This window comes from Tachypleus tridentatus, chromosome 8 (assembly GCF_004210375.1).
Source record: "Tachypleus tridentatus isolate NWPU-2018 chromosome 8, ASM421037v1, whole genome shotgun sequence".
In the NCBI taxonomy this organism is placed as follows: Eukaryota; Metazoa; Arthropoda; class Merostomata; order Xiphosura; family Limulidae; genus Tachypleus; species Tachypleus tridentatus.
In genome coordinates this window covers 87,513,690-87,531,041 of record NC_134832.1, presented here as the reverse complement: position 1 = coordinate 87,531,041, position 17,352 = coordinate 87,513,690, and the positions used below count along the sequence as shown (strand labels likewise).

General features: G+C 35.1%; 1 protein-coding gene across 1 annotated transcript in view; it reads right to left on the bottom strand.

Moving 5' to 3' along the window:
- Positions 1-6,687: 6,687 nt before the first annotated feature.
- LOC143224212 (homeobox protein unc-42-like) overlaps positions 6,688-17,352 on the bottom strand; it is a 37,866-nt gene continuing 27,201 nt past the window's right edge. Inside the window, exon 3 of the mRNA XM_076452637.1 lies at positions 6,688-8,902. Coding sequence (XP_076308752.1) covers positions 8,525-8,902 — 378 coding nt within the window. The 3' untranslated portion in view covers positions 6,688-8,524. The remainder of the gene's footprint in view (positions 8,903-17,352) is intronic.

Here is a 17,352-nt window from a genome sequence, read left to right as displayed (position 1 = left end):
TAAGAACGCAAGGAAGTTAGAGTCTCTCTGTTCAATCAGATTTACCATAGAAGAAACAGTGTATTAGGAAAATATAAATCAGAAGAGCCAGCATGTTCACGAAAAGAAATACTGTAGAGCCAGCGTGTCCATTGCATGAAAGACTGTTGAATCAATGAGTAAGAAAAGTATAAACCAGTGAAGTCAACATGTTTATAAAGTAATGCAAGCAGCGTGTTTGAATTAGTGTGGTAATGAACACAAGATGGTTGAATTAATGTGGTAATGAAATTAAAGTATAGTTGATCTAATGGGGCAATGAACACAAGATGGTTAGAATGTTAATGAAGATACTTGTGATCGTGTGTTAATGAAAGTAAGGATACTTGTGGTAGTATATTAATGAAGGTAAGGATACTTGTGGTAGTGTATTAATGAATGTAGAGATACTTGTGGTAACGTATTAATGAATGCAGAAATACTTGTGGTAGTGTATTAATGAAAGTAAGGATACTTGTGGTAGTGTATTAATGAATGTAGAGATACTTGTGGTAGTGTATTAATGAAAGTAAGGATGCTTGTGGTAGTGTATTAATGAATGTAGAGATACTTGTGGTTGTGTATTAATGAAACTAAGGATACTTGTGGTCGTGTATTAATGAATGTAGAGATACTTGTGGTTGTGTATTAATGAAAGTAAGGATACTTGTGGTAGTGTATTAATGAAAGTAAGGATACTTGTGGTAGTGTATTAATGAATGTAGAGATACTTGTGGTTGTGTATTAATGAAAGTAAGGATACTTGTGGTAGTGTATTAATGAATGTAGAGATACTTGTGGTTGTGTATTAATGAAAGTAAGGATACTTGTGGTAGTGTATTTATGAAGGCAGGCTGCTTGAAACAAATAAACAGCGTGGTTTTAATGTTGTTTTTCCCAAGGCAGGAGTTGACCACAACACTTGCTGCATTGAACAACTTCTTAGTATAACTTTAATATTATTCTTGTTTTATTTTCTACCATATTGGTTTTTTTCCAAACTTCCTGCCGCAAAAACGTATTGATATAATCTTAAAGAAATAAGAAATGTCATGAACTGAATGATAAAAAATATATTTCTAAATATTAAACCACTCTAATACTTCATTAATTATCAAAATTATTTTTATTAAACGACATTAAAAAGTTGAATAAAAACACTAAAATCCTAATAACTATCAAAGTATCTAACCCTTAAAGTATGACTCGGAAATACTGAGTTGAGCTTCTTTCACTGTTAAGAGACTGAAATTACTATTATATTATCGTAAGTTCAAACAGGATCGCTTGTTGTTGGGAACGACGAATGACTAAGCAAGATGAATAAAATAACAGTAACAACACGTATCTGGTATGTAACCTTCTTTACAATAATTTGCCATTGACATTTATCAACAGTTGTCTATAATTAGATTGTAAGTAATTCTGATTCAATACGCGAGATAAACGATGTAAATGTGATGCGATAAAATAAGCAGAAAACACAAAATGTTAGTAGTTGTATACAATATTGTTATAACCAAAACTGTTTTGGTTATTTAACGAAGTAGCACTGAATGGAAGGAAAATATGAGAGATAAAGTAGAAGCATTTCAACATCTATACCAAGTAGACTCATCACTAACAACATCCGTTTCGTTTTATTTACTTATTACTGATTTGTTTACGCAGGAGAAAACAAGTTTACCAAATCATAGAAGCAGTCTCGAGTTTCCCATCTATATGAGAAGCAGCGCCATCGGATATTTTCGTGTTATATATAATTGCATTTTTCAGATGATCTGTTGAAAAAAAAACGTGAAGCGACTCATTCAGGGATAAAAATAAATAACAGAAGAACTGTGAAAATGTACTCAATATACTCACACATGCGTGCGTACTGTATGGCATAATTAATTAAAAAAACTGATGTGTGCGTGAGCTTTCGGGAAATTGAACAATTTTATTCACTCCAAATTTTGACAAGTAATTGCGGGCTGTTAATTACATGTTAATTAAATATTAGTCTGTTTCGCTAAAGAGAGTGTTAGCTTTAAAATCCTTACTTGGCTACAATCCAAACAGTTAAAAAGGTTTATAAAAAAGGGACTCAAACATTTTGTTTTTCAGTTTTGTTGTGCTAGATAAATCCAGAAACAAACACTGTGATATCTAGTCTTGTTGATAAAAGTTTCGAAGTTTGACTGTGTGGGTATTTGGGTATTGATGTTGTTAAATACCCAGGAGGGTCAGGTACATTTGACCTCTTCCTCCCTCCCGAACGATTATAGCGTCTGTCTTAGGGTTTTTTTTTTTTTTTTTTAAAGCTTTGGGCCAGAGTAAAAGTATAACATCATACTCAGGTCCATTTCAGGGCTCAGTCCATGCATGGACGAACAAGGAGTTTTTTTTTTTCCATTTAATTTTTTTTTTTTTGTATTTTCATATATATATATTTTTTTTGTATTTTTCTCCTTTTTCTCGATTGAGAGAATGCTACTACTACTTGTAGTAACACAAACACTCACACAGAAAAGAAAGTAATAATAATTATTATTCAATACTTGAATAATAATTCAAAAAGAGAAAAAATAAAAATAATAATAATGATTAAAAAAAGAAAATAATAATTATAAAATAAAAGAAACAAGGACTAAGTGTCTAGTGCATAGTGGCCAGCTTGTGTTACATTTCTTAAATATATGTTAAAAGGGGAGAGGTATTTAGTACCATTTACATCATGTACGTGATATCTGTCGAGATCACACATTAAGTCATTTTTGTGCCAATTCTTATTGAAATATTTTAGAGAATTATGCAAGAGTCTTTCAGCTATTGTATCTATGTTTGCATACTTGTGCATGAATGTGGTTGAGGTGCTACGTGGTACTTTGTATGCTGAAGTTAGTACAGAATTTTGTATACGTTGAAGTTTCTGTACATGTGTGGGTGCTATGTTAATCCAGGCAGGTGATGCATATTCTATTGTTGGTCTAATGTACGTTTTGTAGATTTTAAGTATGTTGTCTGGTGATGTTCCTTGGATTTTACCTGAAAGACTTCTTGCATAGTTTGCTCTTTTCCAGATTCGTATCAGTACATTTTAATATGTGGTAGCCACGTTAATTTTGAGTCATAGGTTAGACCTAGAAATTTAGCAGAAGTAGCAGTCAGTAAAAGTGATCCATTCATATAGAGTTTTGGTGGATCTTTTTCAGCTTATTCAGTCTGCTGAATACTATGACTTGGGTTTTTGGAATATTAACTTTGATTCTGTATTTCTGGCAGTATTCTTCGATGTTATTTAGGACTGGTTGTAGGTTCGTTGCTGCTATTGACGGAGTGGGGGCACTTTTCCAGACTGCTACATCGTCAGCGAACTGTGATGCATAACCTAAATTTAGGTCCGACAGAGGCATATTACTCACGTACATGATAAATAATATAGGGCTAACAACCCCTCCTGCGGGACTCCTGCTTCGGGTGAAAAGGACCCTGAGTGGGCCCCATTTACATTTACTTTACACATTCTGTTATCCAGGAAGTTGGACAGCCAGCGAATAGTTTCCTGGGGTAATGCCATTTCAAGCAATCTATGTCTTAAGCCGTTATGCCACACTGTGTCAAATGCTTTCTCAATGTCGAGAAAGCAAGCTACAGTGCATTCTTTTTTGTTGAAGCTGTCGGTAATTGATTCTGTAAGTCGAATCAGGTGGTCTGTAGTTTGGCGGTTTTTTCGAAATCCGTTTTGAATTTCTGGTAATTTTGAATTTTCTTCTAAGTAAACTGACAGACGATTACTAATTATCCTCTCTAATACTTTGCCAATACAACTGGTTAAGCTAATCGGGCGGTAGTTGTTTGGTTTATTCGCTGACTTTCCTTCTTTCTGGAACATTAATATTATTGCTTCCTTCCAAGAAACGGGGATATATCCAGCTGATAGTGAGAGATTAAATAACGCTGTTAGGTGTTCATATAATCTCTGAGTGCCTTGTTTTAAGAGGATAGCTTGAATACCATCTTCTCCAGGAGCTTTGTTTTTTGTGTTTTTAATAGCAGTTACTACTTCTGTAACAGTGATATGTTTTACCAGTTGATGAGTGCTCCAGTCTTTTGTTTTTTCCTTGGTGTGTAATATTGTTGACTGGAAATTTAGGTGTAAAATGCTTCTGTTTTGGTCAATAAAGTTTGTGACTGTATTATAAAAGTATCTGTTCATGTCTGGTTCATGATGTGTTTTGAACGTGTTTTCTAGGTGTTTTTTAAATATCTCGGCTTTTTCTGTGTTAGTGTATGCTGTTTCTCCATCCAGTTCCAGTGGTGGATATACTGTGTTTGTTGTTCCTGTGTTTGTAAATCTTTTCAAATGTGTCCAGAATTGTACCCCCAGTGGCTCAGCGGTATGTCGGCGGACTTGTTGATAAAAACACTTATTTGTTTAATAGTTTCAAAACAGTGAGAAGATGTCACAGCTTTCTGTATACTATTTACCAAACCTCGAGCTACCCGCTAGTACAGCAACGTTAAACTCAGGGGTTCGATTCCCCTCGGTTGGCTCAGCAAATAGCCCGATGTGGCTTTGCTATAAGATAACACACACAAACACACCCGAACGTCGTAATATTTGGTTTGTTCTTTTTATTTTTCAGGAAAAAACATTTGACTTTCCAAACAGCGAAAACATTTAACCACGGCCCAGCATGGTCAGGTGTTTAAGGAGCTCCACTCGTAATCTGAGTATCATGGGTTCGAATCCCTCGCACACCAAATAAGCAAGAAAAATAACGACTTAAACAGGTAGTAAAGACCCGAAATTATGTAGGAAGCGTGTGAATCGATGGAAAGACAAAAATCCTCAAATAACACGATAAAGTAAAAGATGAAAAAACTTTAAAATATAGCAAATAAAACGCGTAAATCGATAGTTAAAGAAATAAAACCCAAATTACACGGTAAAACTACGAAAAACATGAAACTCTGGGAATGTCACGAAAACATCTCACCTTAGCTTTTACTAGTACCACGTATTACATTTCTGATTAATTAAAATAGTCCAGATGGATAAGACGCTCGACTTGCAATATGGGAGTCGCGGGTTCACATCCTCGTCTCACCAAACATATTCGCCCTTTTAGCCGTGGGAGCGTTATAATGTTACAATCAATCCCACTATTCGTTAGTAAAAGAGTAGCATTAGAGTTGGCGGTAGGTGGTGATGACTAGCTACCTTCCCTATAGTCTTACACTGCTAAATTACGAACAGCTAGCGCAGAGAGTCATATTGGAGCTTTGCGCAAATTCAAAAACAAATAATTTATTAAAATATCTATTATTACGGGAACGTATGTTTTAGAGATTTAATTTTGATTGAAATATTAATCATATTTGATGAAACGTACGATGGCAAAGGTGAAAACCTTTGTTTAATAACATAGAGTAATGCTGATTTGGCTGAAGCAAAGTGCGATAATACTTGATGATCCTAATTTTTTTGTTGTTCACTACGTTGATTTGAAGAGGGGCAGCTTAAGCCTTGAAAGGCTGACAGTGAATTAAATTTTGAAGCTGTTATAACGTTATCAGTTATTTTCTATATATGAAACTCTTAAAGCATCTTTAGAAGTAAGACTCATGATCACTTCAATTTTTAGGTTTAGCCTCGTGATTTTTCGCAGTTTTTTTAACATGAATGTGAAATAACCTTTTGAAGTTTTTATAACGTTGATAGTTATTTTATAAAGGTGAACCTATTACAGATTAAGTATTTATAATTCAGATTTAGGACCACATCAATTTCTAGGTTTAACCTCGATTTTTATTCACGATTCTTCGCTATTATGTTTGAATGTGGACAACTGAGTGAAATGTGTTTTATTCACTATATACTTTAAGCCTAAGTAACATCTTTTAAGAAGACATTTGAATTATCAAATTTTAATGAAAGTACACATCATAGCATTTTATTGCATCTTGTCAGTTAAGTAATATTAACATTTTCACTGCATATAGAGAATGTTTTATTTTTTCTTCTTTAGAGGCTTATAAATTATTTTCTTTGCAAGAAACTAGTTCAAAACCGGTACAGCTAACCAGTTTGGTTCATGTCATATATTTTTAACTTTGTTTCTTTTATTCTGTTTATTTGATTTTATATTTTTGTTTTTTTAACATGCCTAATCATAATTATAATATTTAAGTTAAACGGTCTCATTACAATGTTTTAATATTAAAATATATTTTCGAGATTTATTCTGTCAGTTACTTTCGAGGTTTCTCTTATTAATTACTTCCATACTCCACCATATCAGTTATTTCCGAGCTTAATTCTACCAGTTATTTTCATGATCCAGATTGTTTTGTTTTTTTTATCAAATTCATTCTATCACCTATTTCCATGTTATCAGTTACTTCCGAGGTTCATTTTATTAGTTATTTACAGATTCATCCCATCAAGTATTTCTGAGATTCGTTCTGTGATTTATTTGCAAGAGCTAATCCGTCATTAATATTCAAGATTCATTCTTGCTACTTGTATTTTGAGTTTCGGTGAGACGAAATAGGAAATATTTGATTATCGAATTAATTGAAAGAGTTTCTGTTCCATTTTTCAATAATATCAGTAGCGTTGGATGAGAAAAACAGTCTGAAGAAAAGAGCGAATTTCATTCCTCGTTTTTTATTGTTCTCGTGTTCGTTACACAGATGCACACACGCACACACATATATATATCACAATTAAACAGCTTTTCTACAGATGGTTGGACACAGCACGCGTTCACACATTACTGGCTGTCCCTAAGAAAAAAAGAACGAATATTTTACAAGCAAACATCCTAATACTCAAAATATAATAACAGTCTCGTTATTCAGGCGTGTTACAATTTAAAACCTACTTTATAAAGAGTTGGAAATCAAGCTAATTGTAAAGTGGGTTTTTGATGAAACTTAGTTGATTGTTGTAGAAACAGGCGGTTGCCACCCATTCACTTAAGTTTCTTCATGAATTAGTTCAGGATATTTGAAATTTACATATGGCTATTGGTTGTGTGTGTGTATGTGTATTTTGTTTCTGCGTTACATATCAAACACATTGCACATTTAAACAAAATTTAGCACTTCATGTTTTTAAGTTTGAATATTGAGTTGTTATGAGGAAAACTTTTATCGGTGGTCTTTAAAGTGAACTTTTCACTTTTAGGCTTAAAAGTGTTTAACTCGGAAAAGAGGCGGAGCCGGTTGTTGTTAAAGAACTTTCATGCCAATTTCTGTGTTCAAAATGTTACTCAAAAGCCACCAAATGGCGATATTTAGCTTGTAGAAAAATGTCACATAAGTTTAATTTTGCACATCATATTTAAGTAAATTATTCTAATCTTAACAAATCGTACAGAAAGAAATATATGAATATTAATACTTTATTCATGGAAAGCTACAAATACTTTTGGAATATCAGTACAAGTTAACTGATTAATTATATATATCTGTTAAATATTTTATGATTTTCTTTATATTGCATCCTACAATTCTCTAGTTTTCGTACTAACTCACAGCCTTAAAGCTTTTTCAGCTAATCAAACAACAACAAACAAGCTAAGGAACACTTTGTCATCCATCATGTACATTAATGTCCCAACTGTAAGAACAAAGATGACGCATATTTTAAAAATTAGATATTTCTAATTTGATACTATATCTTTGTTGTAGTTCATCTTCCCAAATTTCATATCGATCGTTCAATATATTTAAAAGTCGTTTAATTTCAATATTGTACAGCTGATGCAACATTAATCATGCTATATCATGACTGGTTTTAGCTCAATTTATACAGATATATAAATTACCATAGTATTAAAATAATATCATATTATCTAAGGATTTAATCAATTTAAGAGCGTAGTTCATTACTGAAGTACATATATGTTAAACAGTAATTTGAGTGGAGCATCACCTAGACAGGAGTTGTACAAGGGAGACCAAGACTGAAAGCCTATTTTATGGTCCATAGTTGAACAAAAAAGACAAATTACCTGTCTTGATAATATTAGGTTTTAACTAGTAATCTTTCTTGAAGTCATTTGACCTTTAAATATTTTCTAGCACACATCTGCACGAAAATGAAAAGTATTTGCCTTCGTAAGTCTTTAATAAAAATACCTTCAAAAACACGTTTTTTAACATTATCTAAGTTATATATATATCCAAAACAGTCACATCCATGTTTACACTAAAATATGCTAATACATTAACATGTTGCTCCTATTCTATAGCTAGTTAAAGGAAAACGTAGACCTAAGTAGTAGACACATCATCTACCATGATGTTAATTTCAAGCACAGCACCTTCCAAAAACTAATCGAAACCTTCAAGATAAATTGAAAGTGAAGTTTTGGAATTTTTTTTAAACCACAAAATTTCATAGGCTTATATGTGCTTGTTCGAAATCTCCACAAGTCGTGAATTAATTCAACTGACTGAGTTTTTGTTTGTTTCATATTTTGAAGTTTAGTTCTAAGCAAGTCACAACTTATGTTTGGTACTGAAGCATGGGTGCTGGCAGATTTGGGTGTGGTGCAGTGTTCATTCGTAGAAATCCTTTATTGTACCAGTCTTCCTCGTGATCTTGGCGCATGACAGCCATGTTATGTGCAGCTGCGTGAGACATGGAGAATGGTTGAGTTGCCATTGGTGGGTAAGATGCTGCAGCCATAGGCTGGTAACGAGCCATTCCGACCGAGTTGTTGTGGTGGGGATACTGATACGACCGCGTAGTAGGTGATGCTGATGAGTAAATGTTTCTCATCATAGCTCCATTACAGGATGGAAGAATGGAGGGAGTGGCAAGAGCTTTCTGCAACTGTTTCTCCTGCTTACGATACTTTGCTCGTCGATTCTGGAACCACACCTAGAAAAGATGATTGTTCAGTTATTTATATGATTTTGTGTATGTTTGTTTTTACTCGTGAGATCTTAGAAACACAAGCATCAAAACAAATTTATTGTTTAACTTTAAATTTGTTTTATTTGCCAGAAATCTTCACCAAGTTTTTGAAAATAATATTCAATTTTCAGATCAATTTGGTCACTTAACAACACATTAAAATATCGAATTGAAGAGGGGAACTAGTGATTAATGCAGTCTCTAATATAAAAATTACCCTAGAATCGAGAACCGAGATATTTACAAAGTTTCTTATCTTGAGAATGGTGGTTTCCGATACTGTATCGTCTGTCAGACTAGCAGTGACGACTGTATCATGAATACCTGTCCTGTAGTCTTTTTATTTTCTCGTGCAGTTGAACTCTGAAAGTTCACACTTCGTTAGAAAGGCTCGTAACTGCCGGAAACCTAGTGTGATTGTTTCTTCTGTTTTTAAAGGAATATTTTCTGAGTTTGGGGGAATAAGCAAAATTTAAACAAATACAGATTTAGAAGACTTTAACCTAGCAGAATTATTTAGAAAAGTTCCTTGCAGCTTCTAAATCTTTATAATATCTGCTTACAGTCTATCAGAAAGCAAAATGGAGATAAATGTATTGTGTATTATCCGCGCAGAACAGAAACGTATATTGCTTTTAAACTCTTATAACAAAATTATAGCTTCTTTAAAAGCTACACAAAAAAAAACACAGTAAGGTTTCCACAGAGTGCATTAGTGTTCCATCAATTATATATTCAATACAAAAAGTAATTGCTTCAAGAATGTTCGTAGCCAATTTAAGTGTGTGTGTTTTTCGTATAACAAAGCCACATCGGGCTATCTACTCAGCCCGGCAAGGGGAATCGAACCCCTGATTGTAGCGTTGTAAATCCGGAGACATACCGCTGTACTAGCGGAGGCCCGCCAATTTAACTATTTTAAAGTAAAAAGGCCTATTAAACGAGCATTGTAATAGCTCATGTTCGTTACGATAAAGGGGTAGTGGAATTTATGTGAAAGTGTGTATTGGAAGACATAGAGGACCTAAAGTACAACCTCAGCTACAAGTTTGTTCATTAGACACCATTTTTGATGTAATCCAGCTTTTTCTTTATTTGTTTATGGCGGGGAAAAAAAGAATCGGTTTTTAATTGTATCAAGTCTGTTTGTTCAAAATAGAATGTAGAATGTAGAATATTTTCACACAATCATTATCAGAATCCTTCTAATCTGATCTTCACCAAATATCTAATTAACTTCCGATTAATTAAAATTAATTTTTGTTACACTTTTATTTAGATACTCAAAAATAGGTCAACTTTCTAAACATCACAAATCAAATGATATTAGCGATTAGGGCTCTCGACTCGTAATCTGTGGATCGCAAGTTCGAATCTGCGACCCACCAATCATGCTTGCTTTTTCTGGCATTAAAGTGTTATAATGTTTGTGTCAATCCCATTGTTACTTGGTAAAAGAGTAGCCAGTCCGGCATGGCCATGTGGTTAAGACACTCGACTCGTAATCCGAGGGACGCGGGTTCGAATCCCCGTCACACGAAAATTCTCGCCTTTTCGGTTGTGGGGGCGTTATAAAGTCACGGTCAATCCCCACTAGTCGTTGGTAAAGGAGTAGCCCAAGAGTTGGCGGTGGGCGGTGATGACTAGCTGCCTTCCCGCTAGTCTTACGCTGCTAAATTATGGACTGCTAGTGCAGATAGCCCTCGTGTAGCTTTGCGCGAAATTCAAAACAAACCAAACCAAAAGAGTAGCCCAAGAGTTGACGATAGGAGATGATAATTAGCTGCCTTTACTTTAACCTTTCACTGCTACCTTAGGGATGACTAACCCAGATAACCCTCCTGTAGCTTTGCGTGAAATTCTTAAAAAAAACAGATGATATTAAATAAATAAATAATTAATATTCGATAACAAATGTGCTGTTATTTTATGGGTAGCACGAATAAACCTAGCATTTTGTTGGAAATGGTTTCTACACTATCGAGAAAAGTATCATGGATAAAAACTACACTTATCACCTTAGCAATGGATTTATTATGGGAAAACCAAAGTTTTATAATAGAGATGAAGACGGTTGATAAAACATGAAACATTTTGTTTACAGGGTTCGTACGCTTCGGAATAACTTATTACATCTTCAACAAAACCTGAAAATCGTGTTACAAAGATTATTATTACCAAAAATATAATATAATAAACATAATCAGTAGTTTAGTTAGTTATTAAGAAAAGCGGTAAATGGAAAGATAAAACAATGTTTATGTATATATATATATTTACAGGCCATGCTATATCATTAAGTGTATTTCTATAGACAAATTGTATGCATGAATATAGGACTTTGAATGACAAGAGTCTTCTACAAGAGAAACAGGGAAAACAATTCTGCAATAATTTTATCAAATAAATATTCTCTTATTGTATTTTTGTCCAAACTTAATTTATATTTAAAATTCTAGTTTTTGAATATATATATATATATATGAGCTGTCATTTTTGCCTAAAAAAATAATTACTTTCTATTTTTTTATTCATGTAAATTCTCTCTGTATGTTTATTTGATAATTAATTCATTATACACTATATGTTTACATCGTTCATATCTTTTTACATGGATATTTTGGGGGTACTTTTCAGAATAACACTCTTTTTTTACCAGTCTTGCTTCGAAATCATTTAAACTTTTTCAAATATCTCTTGTGAATGAGTAAAGCCATCTTTTTAAAAAGAGAATGGTATTTTGTATTTTTCATGTTAACTTCACCGGTGGACAACTTAGTACTTACAACGCTAACATTCGGAGTTCAGTTCTTCGCGGAGGACACAACAGATATCCTAATATGGCTTTGCTATGAAAAAAATCATTAAAAAAGCACTAAACTTTCAAAGAGAGAAGCAAGCCTCAAATCATGAGCTTTATAGGGTGGTTTTTTTTAGTTACTTCGTACATTAAATTATCTCAACTGATCAGAGGAGTTAGCTAAGTATTTGAACAAGACGTATATGTTGTTTACTTTTTGCAACCAACCGGGGATATAGTAATAGTTTTTTTCTAAACAAATAAACGAACAAGCAAAAATTTCCTTACATAATTTTCCACATACTATATTCTATAAATGCGTGAACCTATTGACAGGAGTTGCTGTATTCGGTAACATTTGTAGCATTAATATACATAGTTGTTCCATTTTTGTTTTGTGTATCATGTTAATTTGTGAGATACCGTCAGTTTTAAAGGTATCGTTGATCTCATACATCCAATCAATACTCATTAATGGTTCTGAGATCTGACGTAAGACATTACACATATAACATGAACGTTAACTAAACTGTAACGCGAAATACGTAAGTTACACGTATAGTACAAATGAGGTTTCATTCTTTGTTTCAACTCATTAAACCGTGTCATTTACTGAAGACTCATAATTGCTTCATACTCTATACATTATTATAAATACCATTACTATTTGTATACTTTACGTGTAGTTTTATTAAATAAAGCTACGTCTGCGTGAGCTTGTTTGACTGAACGAGTAAAAGTTTTTCAAGTAGACTAGGATTTATCGACCTAACACATGATGTCTGCTGAAAAGCGTAGCATAAGTGTCGTGCGTGAAAATAATAATACGCGAAAATTCAAGCGAAGGGCATGTAAACTACCGCAAATGTTTTTGTTTGTTTTGAATTTCGCGCAAAGCTACAGGAGGATATCTGCGCTAGCCGTCCATAATTTAGCAGTGTAAAACTAAAGGGAAGGAAGCTAGTCATCACCACCCACCACCAACTCTTGGGCTCCTCTTTTACCAACGAATAGTGGGATTGACCATCACATTATCGCCCCCAAGGCTGAAAGGGCGAGCATGTTGGGTGTTACGGGTATTCGAATCCGCGATCCTCCGATTACGAGTCGAGTGCCTCAACCACCTGGCCATGCCGGGCCTGCTAGTTATAAAATAAAGTGATAGTATTGTACATTTCAACAGAAGACATTCTGTGAAAGTAATTTTACTATTCGTTAAAGGCCTTCAGTCATGATTGCGAAAGAAAGGATAAATGCTTTATCGAAAATTCTAAAAGCAGTTTCTTATTTGTATTCTCTTAATCATTTCATAATATTGTACATCTAAGATAAGATATATAATGTTGGAAAAAGTAGCGCAGCTTTTCTATTCTTTATCAATGTTAAGGGTAGATCATAACTGGTTCATAACTGAGGCGAATTTCTTTTTTATATTGACGATATTGTCGAAAGATACAAGGACGACTGGAAAAAGAAACACGAAAAAAAAAAGGAGTATACCCAAGAGTGTTAGCCTGTAGAAGAAAAAGGTAAGTCCTCATGTAGCCCCTGTAGTTCCACAGTTGCTGAGGCGACATACTCGTGCACTTTCCACGCTAGAGGTTGAGTCAAAGAAAAGTGGTGTAATGAAGATTGACAGCACGGCTGATGGGACTAGCCTGCTTAGTTTGTGCCTACAGCGGTAAAGTTCCGCTTCTTACTCTCACCGCTGATGCTCTCAAATTAAATTTGTGCTCCGAGTCGAAACGTAATGGACTTCAAGACTTTCGCTCAGGAAAAACGAAAGGCGCTTGCGGTCCCATGTGTCGTCTAAGTGCAGGTCTGTGTGTGTAGAATTCCTGGGATTCTACCAATTAGATTTAGTCGAACAGGAAGGCCGTCCAATTATCTTGTACACTCTCGCGAACAACAAGACAACAGATTGGAACGAAAACTAAGAACAGTGTGTCCAAATCTCGTGAAAATCATCATAAAACTCAACTAGTGAAAAGCTTCAGGCGTGAGATAAAAAGCATTAAATTAACTAAACCTGTGATGATAGTCGTTTCAATACATTCGATAATATCTGGTATCTTCGTCGCACAACCAAGGTACCAGCTAAATGATATCTTTTTTGCAATCATTACGAAAAGTTGCATATTTCTGAAAGCGTAAGTAAATAACATTCACGAACCTATCTCAATAAAAGACTAAACATAAGATGTGAAAAAGAACTTTAATGTTTGTAAACTATTTGAATAACAATCTAATTGAAAAAATAATAAACATGAAACGTCTTAGTTTGTTTGTAACTAAACACAAAGTTCTACAATGTCTGTGAACTACCAACCACTGGTTTTGAAACCCGGTCTCTAGCGTTATAAGTCCGCAGACATACGGCTATGCCACTGGGAGGGAAATGTAAGGAATTTATGAAATGATATTATATTTCCTGATTACTTGTATTCAGGGGTGTAGATCCTGGGGGGGGGACATCCCCTTCATTTTAGGTGGGGGTATGGTGCATACAATCATCCCCCCTACAGTTAGGTCTGTTGAATTGTTTTATTGCATCACAGGCCTACAATTTGTGTTTGTTCTTGTGAACCTCGTGTTCTTACCAATCGAATTACATAATTAGGCCTAGATGTAGGCTTTTTCAGTAGCCAAAATGTACATCTTTAATATAGGCGTGCTTCTAAGCTTTTCGATCTAAACGATAGTTCGTAAGTATCAGTCAGTAAGCATAAGTATACATGCAAGGCTTGCAAGCACTATCACAGAATCTACCTACGTCTTGTACGTAGTGTAAGAATAAATAAAATTTTCATCACAACAGATTGAACAGAGCATGAAATTCGAAAATATTACTCCCAAGCGTTTAACTCCTGTGATCTAGATCTGGCAGGCCATTTGTAGCTTATAGCTGCATCAATCTTATGTGTATATTGTGCGGTTTTCCTACGCCATTTGTTCTTATGCATGTCTAGCCGGTTTTGTTGTCGAACGCCTTCTTCTCCATAGCTGCCGAAGCGCTTACCATAGTGTACGTTTAGTGTACAGTTAACGACAGGTTCGAGCCGCTCGGATCCAGACGCGCCCTACATCCCACCCTCCCCTCTGCTACCTTTAGTCTGAGCCTCGATTTTACGACAGGGCTCATTAGACCTGTGTTTGTGGCCCTCATTAATCTGTGAAATTTCAGATTATCACCGCACTCTAATAAAGTGCTGGTGATATATGGTAAAAGAACAATATATTCTCTTATCATAGATAGTAAAAATATTGTATTTTCTTGTATAATTAGAACACAAAAGGAGCGATTTCAACGACCTGAAGCCTCTACTCGAATTGTATTGCTAGTTTTTGTTTAGATGTTTTTATTTAATAGACGTGCTTATAGACATTACATCACAACGTGTTTGCCTTTTGATGAGCTTTGACAGGAATATAATAAAGTTGTGATTGTTTAAGTATTTTTTGAGAAACTTGCAATTACTTGTAACTAGCACACGTTATTGTCCCAGCGATGCCCAGGCGGTCAGTCGGCTCGGTAGTCACTGTGAGGTTCGCGCGTTCGACTTAAATACATTGTACATTCAATATATATGCAAAAACGGCTCGTTTGGGTTGAGAAAATATTTTACGTAGAGGAGCGAACAACGTTTCGACCTTCTTCGATCATCGTCAGGTTCACGTCCTCTACGTAAAATATTTTCTCAACCCAAACGAGCTGTTTTTACATATATATTTTTCCTACAAGTGGGTTTTCTCGACATCACTGATTGTACACTTCAGCCCTACTTCCATTCTGTTCTATCTTCTTTCGTTGTACGTTAGAGTTTTTCAATAAAGACTGTATTTTAGCCTGTTGAGTCATCTGGGAAACAGATTCCAATTATGACAAGCAAGCGTCTGAAACTTTCCGATATTAGACAGTTCTGCAAGACAGTTACTTGTACTACAAGTGACAATGCAAATGCAGATAATCCAACAACCTCAAGCAAAGGAATAAAAACTTGCCATATAGAGGAAATACCCTGTTCATCAAAGGACGAGTCTGAAAATGCTTGTGCAACTATTGTACATCATGAACCTCCAGATTGTTGTGAAATAAGTTTGTGCAGTAATGAAAAATCTGACACTCCACAGATACGGTGTGGAAAGCTATATCATCCAGACGCACAACTAATACCATGACAGAAAGCAAAATCTCAAAATATCAACTTCAAGAGCAAGTGGTTTCATGAGTTCTCATGGCTGCACTTCGACAATCAGACTCAAAAAGTCATATGCTTTCATTGTGCCAAGGCTGAAAATATAGGCCTTTTTACAGGGAAATTGGAGAGGCCAGTGGAGTATACCTTCATATCCACCGGTTTTTGCAACTGGGAAAAGGCAAAACAGAAATTCAACGAACACCAATCCTCCTCTCAGCACAGAATCGCTATATCTCCAGAAGGTTCACTTGATGTAACTCCAGTGACTGTTCAGCTACATGATGGAAAAAACAAGCAGCAGGAAGAATGCAAAAGAAGTCTAGCTAAAATATTCAGAAGTTTACGTTTCTTACTGCGTCAAAGTCTAGCATTACGTGGACATATTGATACGGAGGGGAACTTCCTGCAGTTAATGAAGCTCTTGGAAGAGGAAGATCCTGAGTTGACGGCCAACTTGTCAAAGAAAACCACATTCACATCACCCCAGGCTCAGAATGAAATAATAGAGATGTTCAGCCATCAAATACTGAGGAACATAGCACACGAAGTGCAGCAAGGTAAAATCTTTGCACTAATGGTTGATGGCACTCAAGATGTTACAGGTGCCGAACAGGAAGCAATATGTGTACTATACGTAGATGAGAACCTTGACGTCCATGAGACATTTCTTGATTTGTACAGTGTTTCCAATACAACTGGTGAAACAATATCCTCGACTATACTTGATGTACTGACTAGACTCAATTGAACACTATCAGGATTAAGAGCACAAATTTATGATGGAGCCGCTAACATGAGTGGTGCGTACAGTGGATGTCAGGCAATAATAAAAGAGAAGCAACCGTGAGCTTTGTTTTTTCACTGTGGAGCACACAAGGCTAATTTAATAATGCAACATGCAGTTGAAGCTTGTGAATGTGTTCGAGATTCTATCCAGTGAGTACATGAACTTGGTGTCTTGCTTCAGAGGTCAGGCAAATAGAAAACAAAATGTTTGAAAATATTGTATCGTCAGACAGCCACAATGGTCCAGTTAAATACATCCGCCCACTGTGTCCAACACGCTGGTTGTGCCGTCTATCTGCAATTACATGTGCTAATGATTACTACAGTGACATTGTTGATTCTTTGTCTGAATTAGCAAATGAAAAATCAGATGCAGCAGTGAAAGCACGAGGTCTGCTGACAGATTTGACAAAGGAAAGACAGTTTTAGGATTGTTGATGGCTCAGCATCCATTAGCTTCATTAGAGGAACTAAACCGTGCATTCCAAGCAAAATCAGCGACAGTATCTGGTTTGATTGAAGCATCTGCAATGACAGTTGAGCAATTGCGGGTATTGCGAGCAGAGGAAAATTACAACAAGATATTTGATGAAGCTGAGAAAAAGGTAACTTCCCTAGATCTGGTGACT